Raw genomic sequence first — 20173 nt, 5'->3', positions numbered from 1 at the left:
CTTTTCTGCATATTATCAAGTTCCTTCTCTAATGGGAAGTGTGTAGCAACAGCAGCTGTGCATATGGCAATGTGCATAAGTCCAGAAAAGCATCTGAAGATTTTGGAAATGAGGAATGATCTACATAAAGTTGTAGAGAGTAACAGCTTCAAAAGAACAAATATATATAAAGGTTGCTGCAGTGTGAATGGCTTCCACACACAATTGCTAGGTTGTAAGAGGGACTCTACCATGGAGTTGAATTATTAAGAAGCATAGAGTGTTCCAGATAGTTTTTTTAAGTGCAACATGCAAAAAGAAACAGAGGAAGCTGACAAATTATATGGGATTCTCACTGTCTGGGGAAAGCAAATGGTCTACCAGTCCCCACAGGGAAGAAGCCCTCTTGGCCCATGCTCAGTCTCCACTTCTTGTTTCAGTCTCTGAGTCTCTTGCAGCTCTGTCTCTGCTGAGTGTCTTCTATATTTATCTACTGGTATAGAGACATTTTCCAGGAAGGCCATGTTTGCATTTTATCTTAATTTCGCTTACTTTATGGGGTTGGTAGAAGTCAAATTGTGAGTTCAACTTCAGATGAATTAGTTACAAATTCTGTCTCTACTTCAGCTTCTGTCCTGACCTCCAGATATATACCAGCTCCTACTCATTTTTATTTAAAATGGTGTAGATAGTCTTAATAAATTATAATAGTTTAATACCATTTTCTTTCCTTGTACTAAAATTTTAATCTTAACACTAATTATGTGGGGTTTTTTGCTGTAATTGAAATTGATTTATTATGAATTCTAGAAAGTTTTTCAAAGCCTTTAATTAAATATCCTTTTTGGTAATTATTAATATTTTTAATACAAGGTTGTGAAAAATGCTGTTTTGATGCATTTTATGATTAGGAGCCCAGGAGAGAAATTGAGCAAAACAGATAGAAAGCACCAATCAAAGCCGAGTGTCTTCCCTTCATAGTCAGAAATAATGATGTCTCTTTTGAAAAGAGAGTCAAAATCAGCCATAGCACACAGCTTGCTATCAGCGAGGAGCCAGCGGTGAAAGAAAAGCATCCCACTGTGGAGAGGAGAGGAATGGTCTTACTTTTCTGGGTTTATTTGAACTGAAAAAGCTTTAAAGGATTACATAAAAGTTTGTTGTCCCAGGAAAAGCTGGAATGCTTGGTTTAACTCAGAGACAATCTGGTAAAAATGGGTTTGAGTAATCATCTCTTCATGTTCATCTTCAATGTTTCAAACCCCTAAATTTCCTTACAGGGCTACCTATAGGCCATGAAAGCACATCTTTGCATACCCTGGGAATCCTTAAATTTTGGCAGGTTTTATGTGAGGGAAGCACTTTGTCCTCTTGTTCTCTTGGTGATGGATACAGACAACCAAGAGAGCAGATGCGATGGAGGAGCCAGCTTGTGTATTTCCCAGCTGCCCAGACTCCCCCCCCCAAAAAATCACACAGAAACCGTATTAATTAAATCACCACTTGGCCCATTAGCTCTAGCTTCTTAATGGCTAACTCTTACTTCTTAATTGAACCCATCTCCATTCATCTATGCGTCACCACGATGTCATGGCCTACCAGCAAAGTTTCTGTCTCTGTTGGCAGCTCCATGGCTTCTCTCTCACTTCGCCTTCCTCCTCCCAGCACTGAGTTTGTTTTCCCCACCTAGCCCTGCTCTACTTTATCACGGGCTCAAAGACAGTTTCTTTATTAACCAATGATATTCACAACATACAGAGGGGAATCCCACATCGCAGATACACCATAGATAAGGGTGTTCGTAATGAGTATTTCACAAGAGGCGCCGTCTAAAGGACAGTGAGAAACCCCTGTAATGGTTCCAGGGAGGCTCTAAGCTTTTATAATAAATACTAAGGGTTCAAATTAGATAGCAGTTTGTATCCCCCAACATGTTACAGTTCAGAAGTTTTCAGAGAGCCAGGGCAAGAGAGTAAATATAATCTGTGACATCATGCAGTGCCCCTTACCTCATCCTATGCCCTACTGCTATGTTATTCCCTGTCAGTTCTAGCCCACTGGGGTAGAACTGAGAGAAAGAAGGACCGGTAATCTTGTTTTAAAGATAATCTAGGAATCACACACACCATTTGTCCTCATGTTCTGCCATTGAACGTTTAGCTGGATAGTCACACCAGTTGCACATTAGGCGGAACAATGCTTGTGGATTGCTGGGAAGAGAGTGGATGCCTACAGGCAGTCAATTCTCTTTGCTACAGCAACATCCCGAAAATCAATGAAAGGGTCACAACCAGCAGAAAGAGAAAATGTAGAGAGACGTCCAGAGTGAACGATGCTTCTTGTTTTAGTTATTAGACATTTCCACGCACACCTGTCGCTGTAGTGAATGAATGCCTCACAGCACACGATGTTCCTCATTCCCTCTAGTGATGATAAAAATATGAGAACACGTGCAACATCATGAAGGCCAGTGATGATAAAAATATGAGAACACACGCAACTTTTTGTAACCCAGTTATTACCTATCGACTCTGGAAAGATAAGTCTTCGGAAATAAAGTTGAAGAAATTTCTCCCAGTTAAAACCTGCTGTAAGGTGGATTTGAGTCTATAACTACAGGTATAATTTACACCACAGTTGGAAAAACCACACAGTTAATTTTTAAGTGTCTTATCCAAGAAAACAATATTGAACGTAACTTCTATTCTTGTCCATCCGTTGGGACTTTGTCATTCATTTCTAACACTCTTTTGAATGCATAAATTCTAATCTTATCAACAAATTCTCTTCCACGTGCCCACTCTTGTTCTTGCCACTTTGCATTGCCTTCTCAGATGTTGCCATGCTCACGTTCAGTACATAAAGGGAATTTGCTTTTATTTTTGTAATATGTTCATTTATTTAGTCAAGTGACTTTATAGGATATTCAGGTGGAGCTTGTTTTATTAAGTAAATATTTAAATTTCTATTATTACAAGAAAGAAGAAAACCAGTAATGATGCAGACAGCTAAAACCAGAGCTGCTGCCAGCTATTGTCTTGACATCTATTACAGTTTAGACCTCAGGGCTTACTTGAGTGTCTAGAAAGTAGTAATAGAGGGAATTTAGGAGGTCATATAATTAAAGATATAAACGAATACTGAAACTATGCAAATGTTAGAGATAATAGATGGTTAGTAAGATGGAGTCATAGAGGCAAGCTGAAACCATGGCACCTACTATGAGTAAGAACTTTTACTATAAATCAGCTAGATAAATAGAAAAGGTGAGAACAACTCTCTTGAACCCACAAAAAGTTAGACATGCAATAAATGCCTTCCATTCAACCAAACCTTTTTCTACCCATTTCTAGAGTGTCCACAATTTGTGGAAAAGAAATTTAGAAAAAAAAGTTGATCAACATGGAAAAGACATTCTATGAAGGAAAGAACATCAGTTTAGATTATTGTGAGAGAAGCAATAACTGATTTAGTCATGGCTACAGAGATGATTATATAACCATTGGGATTTATTAAAATTTATTAAATGATGTATGTAAACATCTACATATTTATGTCATGTCAATATACCTCAGTGCAGCTGCTAAATATAAACATCACTGTAGTAGCATATGAACACAGGTGGTTACACAGTGTTGCACATGAAGAACCACAGAAATGAATACAGGATACATCTGTACCACACGTACATCCCAGTTGTGTGCACTTCGAGCTCAGGTTCAAGGTCCTGCTGTCTACCTCCAGGACTTTCCAGTCTGCAAATGGCCTCAAACTACCTTTTTTTTTTTTAAATTGGTTTCTTTTTACAGCATAGCATGAGTTTTGAGATACATCCGTAGATACATATTTTAGCAATATTTTTCCATTTTACTTAGTGTCCCATTGATTTTCATTAAATAAATATGCCAAAATTAGATCTATTAGACTGTTGATAGCCTATGCAAACTATTCAGAGCAGTGCTGTTCTGAATAAGCACATACCTTATATACAGTTCTGATGGAGGTATTCGACCATTGCATATGCATAATTTCATGTTTGGAGACCAAGCTAATCAGCTTTTCAGTGTGCTCATTCCAAACTGAATACAAGTATCTTTTGTATTGTTGATTGTGATGTCAATACAATCTTTGGGTGTGTGAAGGAAAACACCCAAATTCAATCAGCCATTTTTCCTGGCTGTTGCATATGTGACTGCTTTAAATATCCACCGCATACATATGTCGATGTTCAGTTATCCTGCATTCCTATCAACAGTCAATGTTATGGGTCCTTTAATTTTAATCACCATAGGGACTTTCATTCATTTCCATTTGCTTTTAGGTTTTCATGTTTCCAAACTTGGTTGAAGCTTGTCTTCTACATAAATTAGAGATTTAGAGGGTTTTGTTGTTGTTTTTTTGCTTTTGTTTTTGTGACCAACAATAGTTCAAGTGTGTTGTCTGTGTTTTTGTTTGGTATATTAAATTAGAATTGTTCTTCATTTACATAATCTGAAAATAAATAGTTAATGTCTTTTTACACATTGGGTCATTCTTTGCACTGTGTCTGGTATTATTTCATAAGCATTAGTGACTAATATTTCATGGTTAAACTTAAAAAATACCATGTTTCCATTTGTCACTTTAATTGAGGAACATTTGAGGAATTGTCATCACTTGAAGGTCTAACTTTTATACACATGATGGGAGGTGGAGTCAAAGCCTTGCATCTCATTCATGATAATTTAGTAATCAGAGCAACTGTCCGTGATGTGCACAACAATAGTTTTAGGTACTTTTTACAAGCAGACCTTTCTTTTGTAATCAGGGTAAAGAAAAAGTCACTTTTTGTTTATTATATTGCATGTCAACTCTTTGTTAGAAATTTTGCTGGTGTGATTTTTAGATGCATAATCCATCAATAACTCTAGGTAGAAATTACATTAAAATTCACTTTAAGGTGGGGAAACCGGGGAGTCCTGGGAGACGAATGTACCTTAATATAGCAGAATTGACATCTCCTGAGTACTGTGAGATTCCATCTTGGAGGGCTTCGCTTGTGTTGCTTTCTATCATGAACGATCACTATATTATATTCTCTGAGAAATTCATTTCCCTATTCCAGATAAAGGAAGACAAAGGTCTAAAAAACCAGGAGAGAACAGAAGAGAAAAACGGTATTCATACAAATTGCCCCAAGAATACAACATCGAGACTGTAGTGGTTGCAGATCCGGCAATGGTTTCCTACCATGGAGCAGATGCAGCCAGGAGATTCATCCTAACCATCTTAAATATGGTAGGTGAACCTCAACGTGAATTAAAAGGTTTTCAAGAGAGTTCTAAGTAGATTCCAATCTAAAGAAGTCATTTGTTTTGTGGCACTGTGTTTTGATACCAAAGTTTGAAATTCTTTAAAATTTGACCCCTCCCTTTCTTTCACTAATTATGAGTAGAAATTCCCTAATTCACTAATTATGGTTTGTTGTCTTAAGCACGTCAAGTTGATTTGTCTCCAGGGCAACAGCAAGCAGCTCTCCAAACTTTGCTTTGTTTTAAAACCTTTGCTGTTAATTTTGAGATAGCAAAACTCTTCATTTTATTTTTCTTTCATTTTTTCCTTTCTCTGCTTCTGCCTTTATTTTCTATCTTTGGAAGACATCGTTGATAGTAGAGCCATATTGTAGTCTTGGTTAATGTGCATGGTTCTAACACAGATGTTGTAAAATAATTACAGGGTGAAATAAAAATGAATTTTGTCAACCCGCTTAACTCAAGGATGTATGCAATTTTAAATAGGAAGTATGATTCCAGTTGGTGAGCAGAACCTAATATGTTGTAGGTAAAATCCCAGCAGGCTGACTTCCAGGAAGCTAAGTATGATTGCCATCTTCTGAGGTGCAGAAGAAAGTTTGTGTCTACTGTGTTGTGTTAACATATTTTGGGGGGCAAACTTTTTTAAAGAAAAAAATCAGAAATACTAGTGAAGAGTGTTTTTTTTTTTTTTTTTCAGAAGAGAAAACAGAACTATGGACTGAGTATGTTTTAGTGTCCATTGGCCGTTTTCCCCTAGTGGACTGTTTGTCTTACTTTAGATCCATCTACCGGTCCTCATGTATATTCTGAGACTCTACTAGCCTTTTCCTCTGCCAGTCTGACAGCCAGACTGTAGTCTCATCCCTGTACTAGGAGCTAAAGAAACACACTTTGCTTTGTCAGCCATAAGTTTTGCAATACATACTAAATAAATTTTAAGAGAAAAAACATAAAAATAAGAATGATATATAACATCAAAAATTTGTGTTGCCTACTAGTTTTTAACATAAAGTTTTTGTACTAAGTTGAAATTTTCTCCATGTTTGGCCTTGAACAAAAGTTGTCATGTTTTTCTTTCATTTTAAGAGTTTTTAATAGCAATTTTTATTTGCTTTTAGGTTTTTAACCTTTTCCAACACAAGAGTCTGGGCGTGCAAGTCAGCCTTCGTGTGATAAAGCTTATTCTGCTCCATGAAACACCAGTAAGAGAGTTTTGAGTTTTTATTCAATTAAGTGGGCGTGAAATTGTGCTCAGGAACTTTTAAGTGGAGAGAATTTTAAGGATATTCTTTTATTGACTCAAAATCCAAAAATATCCACTGAATCACTTAAAGTATACATAAAAACTGGCCTTTGGTTTGGGTTAATCCCTCGATTTTATTTGAAAAATGGAATGTTCTTAGTTTCCAAGGATCCCAACAGCAAACCTTAACTTTCCAAAATGTAATTTTAAGTTATTTTAAAAGACAGCTTTCTTCTATTATTTAAACATATGTGTTGAAGGTGTTTTCTTATCTGTTTTGCAACTGAAATGGAGAACAGTCTATGGCATTGTTCTGACTAATTAAAAAATAATTAAAGAAAAACTGTTTTCAAAAACTACAGAATTTAGTCTATTTCCCAAGCCGGAAATATCAGATGTTTAAGTGTTCCATAATGCCTCTTGGTTTCCATGGTAACTTTAGAAAGATTATGTAATTATTACACCTTCACAGATTTCGACTTTTTTTGTTTGTTTAATGCTGTGTTTTGTGTGAGATCAGGATAAATTAAGACTAATTGCCTTCCACGTTCTAACTAATGTCAGAGTCTGCAGTCTGGGAAGTTTCCTTAGGATCAATGAATTGGTTAATTAGGTTTATCTGAGAACAATCTGTCTGGAAAATGAACGCGGCCTCTGTTGCAGGCAGATCTGTATATTGGGCACCACGGGGAGAAAATGCTGGAGAGTTTTTGTAAGTGGCAACATGAAGAATTTGGCAGGAAGAACGATATACATTTAGAGATGTCGACAAGCTGGGGAGAAGACGTGGCTTCGGTGGATGCAGCAATCCTTATAACACGGTAAAATTTCCAAAGCCACTTACGTTGTGTTCTTAATCCAGCATCTCTGCGCTAATCATGTCCATTCCTCAGTACAGTGCTCTTGTTTCAGGATTTCTTGGCATAATGATTTTAGTCTTCACCCTTCATTGGTCACTGATTTCTCAGAAGTTTAATGTTAGATTGATACTCGGTTGACAGAATATCCTTCAGGTATCTTAAAAATCGTACTCACAATTGCTGGTATCAAAGATACAACGCTGATGAGAGTATCTTTAAACCTAGAGAATTTCGGTAGAAACTAAATACTATGAGGAGATACTATATGTCGGTCAGCCATCACCACACTAAGTGAACTTCTTAAGTAGATTTCAGTAATTTATAGTTTTTCTAGGTCCATCTGAGAAGAGATTTTTTTTGATGTATCTAATTAACTGCACTGTGTAGTGAACGTATTTAGAATAAATATTTGTGATGCAGGAGTAAGGATACTTGTAGCTTTAAAAACATGGCATAGTGCACAACAATATGTCCTGTGTCTGTTCTCTGTATTAACAATTGTTGGTAATATTGCTTTGCTTCTAAGCAAGAACTAACAAAACATTCATTACGTGCCAGCAATTTAATCTAAGGTCATCAAATGTATCAAAATTTCATAACATATCAGTGACAACAATATAACATGACTTGTCTGAAAAAAAAACCTGTGGAACTAATGATATTTTCTTATTAATTATACTCAACAATTCTAGCAATAAACCTTTGTAAAATAAAAACTGTATTCAAGAACACGAGTGGACTTCCACTTGCAGCTAAGTGCGTGTAACTGATACTGAACTTGTATGCCAAATTGGCACGAAACGTGAAAATTTAGGTGGCAACAGTTTGAAGCCTTTGGAATATAATCTTTAAAAGAAGGAAAATGTACTAGGGACCCACAGTTAACCCTGCTCTGTGTTGGAGGACAGTTTCTCAACTGGTAAAACAGTCAGGATCTCAGTCGATCCCCAGGGTACTCCTGAAAATACCAAAGGACAGAACCCTATGCTCTGGATTTCAGATATTTAAAACAGTGCTGATAGTTGGATGAGTCAAGTCTACAAGTGTGAGGCCATTTTGATCCTTTTCAGCACTCTTGGTATTTATCTAAGATATACTCAGAAAGGCTGTGTTATCAGCATGACAATCTAAGGGGATCTGTTCTGACCCAGCTCAGTCTTTGCTGGTTAGTAGAGACCGAATTTTCCCCATTTGCAGGACCTTGAGTATCTTCTCAGGCATTTGATAGATTCTCCATTAGGGGTGGGAGGATAACAAAAACAAACACAGAAAGCAAACAACCCCTCAATACTTTCTTTTATATGATTTGTCTTGCCTGTGGTGTCTCTTCACAGCACTAGAACAGAGGCTAAGACACGCACGTGTCTTTAAATAAAATGCAGAGTAAATCTTGAAAGCAATTAGAAACCCAAATTTGCTCTTTGAAAATCAGCTGTCTGGAAACAGATTGACGTAACTCTGAGCGACAAATTCTTAATAAACTCTCCAGTGTCATTCAACAGTGAAAAGATAAGCTATTCCTTAAGTGATACTTAGATCTACTCTCCAAAAAAAAAAAAAAAAAAAAAAAAAAAAAAAAAAAAAAAAAAAAAAAAAAAAAAAAAAAAAAAAAAAAGAATGACAACATTCCTTAACTACTTACATAATGTTAATTAGCGGAAGACCCTAGACTGGGGCTTGAAAGGTACAAGGGAGGTGCTTGAGTGTAAAGCAGAAGAAAATCTTTCTGAACAGAGGAGGACAATGACTTCCTAAAGACAAGAATAGGAACACACCGCACACTACTCGCATTGTTTTTCTCCTTTCTCTTGCTGTCACAGAATGCATGGTGCACCTGGTAGGGAAGTGAGGTGACCTGGAAAGAGTTCTGGGACCGAATATGATCAAAACACACTACTGCCTTTTGTGTTGTACAAATATTTGTTTGTGTGAATGTTGTACAAAACTCTCAAAGAAGTAATACAAATTGAAAAAGATATACTATACTAAGAAACATAAAACCACCCACTTTGGACTTTTTTATAATTGTTTTTATTGAGTTATATATTTTTCTCCCCTCCCTTTCCTTTCTTTCCCCTCCCCTTCCGCCCTCTCCCATGGTTTCCATGCTCTCAATTTACTCAGGAGATTTTGTTGTTGTTTTTTTCCTACTTCCCATGTAGATTAGATCCATATATGTCTCTCTTAGGGTCCTGTTTGTTGTCTAGGTTCTCTGGGTTGCGAATTGCAGGCTGGTTTTTCTTTGCTTTATGTCTAAAAGCCATTTATGCAGGAATACATATGATATTTGTCTTTCTGGGTCAGGGTTACCTCACTCAAAATGATGTTTTCTAGACCCATTGATTTGCCTTCAAATTTAAAGGTGTCGTATTTTTTTTTTCTTCTCTGAGTACTCCATTGTATAAATGTACCACATCTTTCTTATCCATTCTTCAGTCGAGGTGCGTTTAAATTGTTTCCAGGTTCTGGCTATGACAAACAATGCTGCTATGAACATAGTTGAGCACATGTCCTTGTGGTATGATTGAGCATCCTTTGGGTATATACCCAAAAGTGGTATTGCTGGGTCTTGAGGAAGGTTGTTTCCTAATTTTCTGAGAAATCACCATTCCAAAGCAGCTGTACCAGTTTCCACTCCCACCAGTAATGCAGGAGTGTTCCCTTTACCCCACATCCTGTCCAGCATACGTTGTCATCAGTGTTTTTGATCTTGGCCATTCTTACAGGTGTAAGATGGAATCTCAGAGTTAGAGGACGCTTTCCGTGTCAGCTGGAAAGGCAGCCACATAGTATAGCTCCAGCCTCCAGGTCACTTGTATTTAGTGTCCATGTAAATCTGTTTGAAATTTATTTTGTTTGAAGCCTCTACCAGTGTGGCATTCGTTCTAACAGCCAGAGGAAACCACGCCACTCTTTCTCTGTTCATTCAGAGGGAGGATCCTAAAAGTGTTCCAATTTATTTGATTTATTCTTTATAGAAATTGTTAAAGTGGGACTCTTTGAGAAGTTTCCTACAAATATCCTTATCTAGGACACTGATGATATGTCAATACTTTTCCGTTACTAAAGTACTTGTTCTGTCGATGGTATACACACATACGCTCTTCCTGGGGGCTTCCGGGCTGTTTTCCCTCACCCACCTGTGAGGCAAGGCTTGTTTGGAGGATCCGTATCTCAGCTGCTTGTTCTACACTGCTGAAAACCAGAGCACTAATGAGAAAGATTTAGTCCTAAATGACCTCCAACTATCTGGTCAGAAACAACTAAATGAGTGTTTGTGTGATCTGAAGGAATGTTTCATTGCTTAAATAGTGTAAAATAATGGTGATCAGACCTTTAATTTGTAAGAAAGCTATGAAAAAAAGAAGAAAAGTTGAGCATCAGGGATCCCTTATTCTTACTCATATTTGTCAGCTCCATTTAAAACCGAGTTTCTATTGAATGTTTTTCTTAGACAATCGCTAAATGTTGTGGGCTATGTGGACACGTCACCAGGAAGAAATTGTAGCTCAGGGATTAATCTTGGTCTCAGCTCCAAGGCATAATGCTCTTATAAGTTTGAAGCTCTCTGAGGTAATATGTTTGTTAAGTTGTTCTGTGTGATAAAATGAAGTAAATAATTTACAGCTGACCTAGTGCTGTGGCCTCATGGCAACAGGAACGCGAGAAAGCTTCTCCCATGCGTCGTCGCTAGAATTTCTCAGCATAATTGTCGCATTTCTCTCTGATTTATAGAGAGAGCCTAAATCTCTGGCTCTGGAAAACAGCCTTGTTTAAAATTTAATTTTCATAATAATTTTTGCCTTTCACGTTTATTTAAATGATTCCGGTTTATCTGCAATCCTTCTCAAAATTAATTTCAAATGAGTGCCATTGGCAAAAAAGATAGAAAATTTAATAAAACAGAGATGGCAGAAGTATCTTGATTTAATAAAAATCGCAGAATCATTTCTGAATGAATCATTTATAGGTATATCCCAGGGCACTGTAAAACTTTACAATGAGATTTATTCTCCGATGCATCTTCATTCCTGGAAATTAAAGACTATTTTTTTCAATATAAATCAGAACTTAAGCAGAATTTATTGGTCTTCTCAGTTTAGACTAAGCGTATCATTTCCACAAACTCACATAATGAAATTCTCTGAGGCCGATTTCACGAACACCAAGTCAACATGAGCCAAAATGTGAATTTGAGACCGCTGGAACACAGGTCTAGACTGCAAAGAAATTCTCTTCTCCACAACACACACACACACACACACACACACACACAAATCTTGAAACATCTTGAAATTAGTAATATATTACTTTGGTCATCTGCAAAAACATCTCTGACCAATGAAGATTAAGAACCCCAGAGTCATGCGAGGTCAAATGCTGCTGACAGCTTAGTCTTCAGCTGTAATGGCGATGCTTCCAGCGGTTTTGGTAGAAGCACATTTTAGATTCTATATAAAAGTATGCTTTATTATTTCTTTGTCTTACTAAGTGAACAGAAATTGGCTGTTCAAAGTCTCTCGGCGCCCTTCAAAACAAATAGTGCATTTATCCTAGTTCTATAATATTGTTTACTTACAGATGAAGACCTTTGATTCACATTATGTAAATCAGATAGCCCTATTGCAGCCTTATGTGCCTTGATACGATACACTATATATTTAGGGGCAAATGCACATAAACCTGTTCCTCCTACATCTAAGGATACTTTGCCCTCCATGACTTGGGTCTTGGGGTTGACTGTATTTTATGTGGCTCTTAAATTTACCATAATAACATAACATTTGGTTTTATTTGTTTGGTGTGTTTTATTTTCTGATTGTTTGATGGCAATAGATTTTTTTTAAAAAAAATAGAGCTGTCTGTTATTTAATTCATACAAAACCACCTTAGGCTTCTTGCTTATCGATTCTCAGCATTACAGAGGTGTATCATGCTTCCTAGACTCTAGAGGAGCCCATTTCATTTACCACCATGGCATGTCTTAGATTCAGATAAAGAACACGTGAGTGTGATATGTCATTGGAGCCTACTGGGTTTTCTCTCTGCAGAAGTGCAGGAAAGTATTCCATTACAACATACGTAAATACACCTCAATTTTAACCAATACTCAGCGTGTACAATTTGGCATTATGTCTCCGTGAAAAACTGATTTCTGTAGCTATCTATGTTGCGTGCTTTTTACTTTTCTCGTTGATTTATTTATTGTGTATATGGCAGCCACCCTTTCCTAAGACCATTGATCTACAGTTATGTTCATACCCTGGATACATTTAATTACTTGGACATACTTTTTTATTTTGCCCTTATCATTTGGAATTGGTTCAAAATGTAGATATTGAATTTGTCTGGGTTGACCACCACACGAAGCAGGTCTGAAGTGGCTAAGAGACGTTCACAGTGTCCATAATCACCAAAGAATCAGGCATGAGGAAAGACACTGAAGGGGGCATGATGGGAATTTCATCCTCTGATGTAGATCATTAAAAGTCATTAGCCACTTGTTAGTCTAGTCTTACCTTTACACACTCTGAAAAGGCTAGATTCATTCTGGAAACCATGTTTTGTTTTTATTTTTTTTCCTTTTGTTTATTTAAGTACCACCACATCTCATCGTGTCATTTACTCATCCTGCTCCCTTCTTTCCCTCCCATGTAGCCCTTTTTAACCCCCTAATTTACAAGGTCTCCACTTCGTTAACTATTGATATTCATATACTAATTTATATATATATATTAAACTTGCTAAGCCTGTCCTGTGTTGCCTTCACACATAGGTTTCTAGGGCTGATGATGTAGCCATACTGCATCTCCTCCAACCATGGTTCAGTCAACATCAGGAAAAAAAGATGGAAAGATTGTACGAGCCAAGGGACCAGGGTGTCTGCTGTGAGATTGTATCTTCTAGAAATGATAATCTGCACACATGATGTTACAATAACGTGGATGCCTAAAGAAAACCAGATCAGTTCCAACAGCAGTTGACAACCCAACACAGATGAGGGACAGCTCTTGTTTAGAAGCATACGCTTAGAATGTTATGAGCGAAATACGTGAGGAAACAAAAGACCTTCCCTGTAGAACAATGCTAATGCGGGGGTGAGGCAGGAGCATGGCTTTAAGATTTAACTTAAGGCTGTCAAGGAAACACTCAGTTTTATATAATCCTCTAATTATAGCCCTAGAAATACATGTTTTAGATGAAAGCAATCTTGTTTTGCCTAGAGGACAAGTTTTTCCGTTCTTTTGTTTTTGTTTTTGTTTGTTTTCTTTCTTTGTCTGTTAAAGGGGCTGTTACAGCTTGACCTTGGGGAAGTTTAGCTGTAGTTGTAACTTGCACAAGATATCATTTTGTGTCTTCACTGACTTCTGACTTTGTAGTGTGATGTTTGAATGTTTGATGATCTTTTTTTTTTTTTTTTTTTTTTTTTTNTTTTTTTTCGAGACAGGGTTTCTCTGTGGTTTTGGGGCCTGTCCTGGAACTAGCTCTTGTAGACCAGGCTGGTCTCGAACTCACAGAGATCCTCCTGCCTCTGCCTCCCAAGTGCTGGGATTGAAGGCGTGCGCCACCACCGCCCGGCTGATGATCTTTTTCTTGATGAAAATCATAGGCATGGGAACTCTCAGAGCAAATATGTAATCAGATTATTTAGTTCATTGATGTTTGCTTTCTGTTCTTTGCTATTTCTTTTTAACAACTAAAAATGAATTTTACTTTGTGACATTAATTCAGTTGGTAAAATAGACTTTAAGACATAGTCCTAAGAGCCAACCTTAAGTATCCAGAAAAAACTAACATCCTGTTACTATTCTAAAAGCTTGAAAAATGACAGTATATGAAACAAAACCTTAAAATTTCTCGAAATAAGATACAACATTGCAATATTAGTAGTACAGAAATACATAGTAATTGGGCAACAGCATATCTTACCTCTATGTATGTCTGTTGCATTTTGCGGATGGGTCAAATCCATGACAGTCAGATAAGACAATCTTTTTTTCTGCACAGGTATCCTTAAAGTAGATGAAGATGTGATGTTAAATCACACCAAAACTAGGGAAAAGTTTAATGTTCAAGAGGACCTCAGTCTACCTTAGTTGAACTCAAGTGAGTTATTGGAAAGGGGAATCTCACTAAGACACCAAAGGAATTCAAGAAGAGAAATTCTTGATTTATTATGGAGAAATTTATATGATGAGTTGTATGTTTGTATTAACTTGTAACAACAAAATAACTAGTGTATTCCTTAACTTTAGGTATAATTGCATAAATTAATTTCATACTAAGTCCCCTTGTGCCTAGTATTATAAAGATGTTTAGAGTTTGAACTTTCTCATGTCAGTTAAATTCTTTCACATTACTCTTGAATTAAAGTTTATTATATGTCTGCTTCATAGAATTTTTTTTGTTAGAATTTGCCAGGAGAAAAGACAAATCATCTAATGATTGTTTATATTAAAATAATTCATCCCTATCTCATTTTAATCAGCCACTATCCATTTTGTTTTCCTCTAAACTTTTAAAAGAAAAATAGGGGCTGGAGAGATGGCTCAGCGGTTAAGAGCACTGCCTGCTCTTCCAAAGGTCCTGAGTTCAATTCCCAGCAACCACATGGTGGCTCACAACCATCTGTAATGAGGTCTGGCGCCCTCTTCTGGCCTGCAGGATAGAAGAAAAATAATTTGCTTCAATACTAATTTTGTAATAATTTATAGTCTTCAATTGAATAAAGCTGACTTTGAGCAGGTGTTAAAAGTTAAGTATCTCTTCATGCTGTGAAGCATACCTGCAATCCTACCTTTCGGGGTGTAGAGGCAGGAGAATCATCTTGACTGGTCAGACATTCGAGCCAGGCTGGGTTACATGATACTTTGTCACAAAAGCAAAACGAAGTGTTTGATTTGATCTGAGTCAATGAGGACTTATTATTGAGACCTTAGTGTGGACCTTTAAAGGGTTTAATAAAAGTGTTTGCATGTTATTAAATACAATAAAATAATCCACATGTGAATTTTTTTTTGCACATTGATATTTGTTCTTCATTTGTTGTTCATTTTTGATACTTAATTTCTAACTGGCAAATTACAGATGAGTGCATTCTGTTTAATTTTGTGATCATACAGTTGGATAAATAGTAAGAAAGTGCCCCATTTTAGGACACTCATAAATTGAATTTAAGATATAAGAAGTATCTCTTATGTGCACAGATTAGCCATAAACAAAAAGGTCTGCCAAGGAGAATGCGGCTTGAGGAGGAAATGCAGTGGCTGCCCAGGGGAGTTGGTTCTTTGACACGCTCCCTTTGAAGTGCTCTGCACATCTTGTTTCATCGCTTCTCTCTTAAGGTCCAGGCAGAAGAAAGCTTTCAAGGCTGTGCAAAGTGGGAAGGGGAAAAGAAATGATTACAGATGGCTGTAACTTACGGATATCTAGACCTTACATGAAAGTATATGTGTGGTCAAAGCTCTGCTAACAACCATAGGCTGTCAAGAAGGGAATCCTCTGTATCATCTAGGATTATAGGATGGGAACAAAATGCCACACCCCAACCAGTCACACCATGAATTTGCTTTCAAAATTTAATCACTCAGTAACAATATTTTTTAAAATTCCCAGAAAGGACCCTCTCTCAATGTATGCCGCACAATAGAAACTCAGATAAAGAACCAGTGATCAAGTTCATAATTAATTCAAAATTCTGGAACAGATTATCTTTAATTGTGAGAACCTAATGTAATAATAATGAGTAATACATAAAAAATAAGAATGACAATTAAAAATAAGCATGCTTACATTATTAAGAGCAAAAAGGTCTATTTTTTATATTTATTTATTTATTAGGTATACGATATTCTGTCTGTCAGGCCAGAAGAGGGCACCAGGCCCCATTACAGATGGTTGTGAGCCACCATGTGGTTGCTGGGAATTGAACTCAGGACCTTTGGTAGAGCAGGCAATGCTCTTAACCTCTGAGCCATCTCTCCAGCCCCCTAAAAAAAAGGTCTATTTTTTTAATTAAAAAAAATAGATGACAGTGAAATACTTGGAAAGCAGAATACTTGCTTTGAATACTGAAAACAATACTATAAAATATGGTGTTTACACTTAGATTCTCCATTTGTTAGTTGAGGAGCAGATTAGATATCGATGAGTAGGGCGTGAATGAGATGAATGGTAAATTTGAGGACTTCTTCCAGAAGGCTCTACGGAGTGCTTAAGAGTTGGAATATTTAAAAGCTATTGAGTGTTTGCTAAAATAAAAAGAAGGATGTTCCAGGAGAACTGAGTAGAAAAACTGTCAGAGATAATCTTACTCATTTTCCTTTGTTCATGGATCTTAAAAATTGAAAATAACCCAAATATCAAGGAAGATAAATAAAAACAGTATGAGCACCCCAGTACATAGGTCTGACTGAATGTATGACCCAAAGGAAAAGAAAGTCGAAACACCAGAAACCAAATGTATGAAATAAGAGCAAAAAAAAAGTTAGATTCTAACCAATACTTATGAATGAGAGAATAAAATGAAATCATGTGTTTTATGCTTCATGATTCAGTAATGGCAACCTAAACTTCTCTCTAAAAGCCAGGCATGATGGCACATGGCTTTAATCCCAGTAGTCTAGAGGCAGAGGCAAATGGATCTTCGTGAGTTTGAGGCCAGCAGAGGCTACCTAGTGAGACTATGTTTCAAATTAATGACCACCAAAATTCTATGTGAATAGTCAACTTTCCATTTTGAGTAAATTGAAGATACTGAAAGTGTAGGAGACAAAACCTGGGGAAATTTAATGTTATGGATGTTTACTTTGTTATACTTAGAAGGACTAACATGCTGTCTAGTAAAAATAAAAAAGGCGAGCTGTATCTGATAAAAGAAAATGTTAAGCATACAGACAAATTGCTAAGTAAGCATTGGTGGCTTGAAAAGGTACCTATTTTGAGATGTATAAATGAAGATGCAACTGGGAAAACAATAGAGCTTGAAGAAAGACTTCTGTGTAATCATGGAACAGGAATCTGATTTCCAGAATGTGATGACCAATCCAGCATAGTCACATACAATACATCACTGTGGAAACTGAGAGGGTGTGGTCCCTAGTGTTCAGAGGTCAGCTATCTTAGTGTACTTGGTGAGGATCAAGGCAGGCCAATTAAATCTGTATCCAATAAATTTATAAGTAATTAGCAGGATGCCTAATAAGGAACAACATCTGAGCTTGATCTCTGACCTCCATATACATGCTCATTCACATCCATGTTCACCCACATACACACATATACACAGCACACACAAATAGACTAGTCAATATGTAAATGTTTTCAATACAAAAATAAACCAATAGATAGATGAAAGGTATTATCTAAACCAAGATGGAATTAAAGTATTTTATTAAGAAAAAACAGAATAGCTGAGTATTGGGTACATCTATAAAGCCTACACTTGGTGGCTGAAGTAAAGTTGTCGCAAGTTTGAGGTATGCTTAGTCTACATTACAAGCACTACTAGGCTATCCAGAGTATATAGTAAGATTTTATCTTTAAAAAACAGGCATAAAAACAAACAAACAAAAAATTCAAGAAAAAGGTAAAAGATAAGGAAGATACTGAATTAAAAGCATTTAGTGTCTTTGTTTTCATTTCTCTTTTTAGAAAAAGAGTAAAAATAAATTGGGGCTTTTAACACTTAAGTCTTGTCTGGGCAAAATAATGTCACCCTTAAATGCCCAGGCTCCCATCTCCAGACATTGAATATACTACCTTATATGCCTTAAAAGACTTTGTAGATGTGACTACATTAAGGATGTTGAGAGCAGAGACTATCCTGAGTTATCTGTGGGGCCCAATTTAGTCACAGGGCATAAAAGATAGATAGGAAGTTTTAGAGAAGACATTACACTGTGGCGGGATGACTGTGGCCCCGAACTCTCATTTCAGAATTTTCGTCTCTAGATTGTAAGCACAAAACTATGTACTGCTTTCAGCTTCTAAATCATGCAACTATTATAGCAGCAATAGAAAATCAGCATATCCTTTTTAATAATAATTGTTTTAATAAAAAGATGAATGGCCAGTTGCTAGGCAGGAGGATAGGGAGGGCCGGCAGGGAGAGAATGAATAGGAGGAGGGGATATCTAGGCTTGAAAAGAAGAAGGGGAAATGAGAGAAGGAAAGGAGAACAAGGGAGACACCTGTGGCCAGGAACCAGGCAGATGCCAACCAGACATAGAGACATCAGGAAAAGAAGATATACAGAAAGAAGGAAAGTAGAAAACCCTGACACAAAATGAAAATATAAAGAGAAACATGTAAATTTAGGTAAAAGAGCTAGCCGGGTCAAGCATTCAAAACAAATAATAAGTTTATATGTCATGACTTGGGAGCTGGCTGGTGCCCCCCCCAAAAAAAAGAGCCTGATACAATAGTAAGTCCAAATATACAAATAATCAATAAGTTGAATGCTATACAAGAATATTATATAGCTAGTTTTACATGTTTAACCGTGTTCTATTTGCAAGAGACTCAGAAAAATGCAAGTTGAATCTAATACCAAGAAAAACTGTCCTAACAGACACATTAATGATGAGAATATTAGGGAATGGCCTAGTTTTTTCAACTTAATGTACAGAAGAATCTCCTGTGAGGAGACCACTTCAGTCAAGGAGATACTTGCATCCTATTGGGCTATAGGCTTGTAAAAATGTATGAGTGTGTTGAGGGAGCAGCCCACTGTGGGTGGTGCTGCTATTGAACGGTTGGTCCTTGGAAGAAAAAGAAAAGAGCTGAAGATGAACTGGAGGCAATCCAGTAAGCAGCATTCCTTCATGATTCTAGTCTATGCTCCTCCTTGAGTTTCTGCCCTGGCTTTCTTCAGTGATGGACTGTACTTGAGAAGTGTAAGCCAAATAAAGCCTTTCCTCCCCCAAGATGCTTTTGAGCAGTGTTTAATCATAGCAACAGAAAAGCAAACTAGAACAAGAGATAAATGTGATATTTATCCAGAAATAAAACCAATAATTCAAAATAGATAAAATCCATTAAACTGAGAGTTTAATTAGTCAATAAGTTAGCTTTGAAGTGAACAAAGCAAAAATTAATAGACACTCCCATGGTAACATCAAAACCTTATAACTTTAATGGAATTTTAGCATTTCTTCCTTACTAATAAATTCAAAATCAATTCTAAGTTGTTTATTTCATTAAGCAATTCTATTTTATGATATGTAATAGGTTAATCTAGTGAACATATGAAGAAGTCTTTTTGAGAAAATAATGTATTTAAATATACAGTGAAATTTTTGAGGCCATAGATAGTTATTAAACTGTACAGGATTCTGCTGACTCAAACAATGTGTAAATAGATAACTACTGTTAATATCAATATTATTGATGAAGTTTCACCAGTCTTGCATGCATCTTTTTGACAGTGACTTTTAAAAAAAGCTAATTTCCAATATATCTCTACCATACCCTCTCTCTGTCTCATGCACGCACGTGCGCACGCACACACACACACACACACACAAATGGAGACTTAACTGGGTCAGTAATCTTTTTTTTTTTTTTGCCAGCGATCCAAAACTGTTTATTTATGAAAAATAAAATTTCATAATTAGAGCCACATACCCAATTCTAAAAATTTCCAGACAAAGTCATGAACTGATAGTGGTTGAAATATCTGTAGTTAAGACTGAGTTTTTCAGATAGGGGAATATGTATATACGAATATATATATATATATATATATTAATGCGTAAGTGCCAAGTTCCAAGTCACTCACTGATTTTAAAATAAAA

General features: G+C 36.5%; 1 protein-coding gene across 1 annotated transcript in view; it reads left to right on the top strand.

Annotated features, from left to right (window-relative positions):
- Adamts19 (ADAM metallopeptidase with thrombospondin type 1 motif 19) overlaps positions 1-20173 on the top strand; it is a 175119-nt gene that overhangs the window by 41762 nt on the left and 113184 nt on the right. The window contains exons 4-6 of the mRNA XM_050120872.1: positions 5084-5256; positions 6392-6475; positions 7180-7337. Of these exons, the coding sequence (XP_049976829.1) occupies positions 5084-5256; positions 6392-6475; positions 7180-7337 (415 nt within the window). The remainder of the gene's footprint in view (positions 1-5083; positions 5257-6391; positions 6476-7179; positions 7338-20173) is intronic.

This window comes from Alexandromys fortis, unplaced genomic scaffold (assembly GCF_014885135.2).
Source record: "Alexandromys fortis isolate MF-2015 unplaced genomic scaffold, M_Fortis_MF-2015_v1.1 scaffold_181, whole genome shotgun sequence".
NCBI classification, from domain to species: domain Eukaryota; kingdom Metazoa; phylum Chordata; class Mammalia; order Rodentia; family Cricetidae; genus Alexandromys; species Alexandromys fortis.
This window is presented reverse-complemented; position numbering and strand designations above follow the sequence as displayed.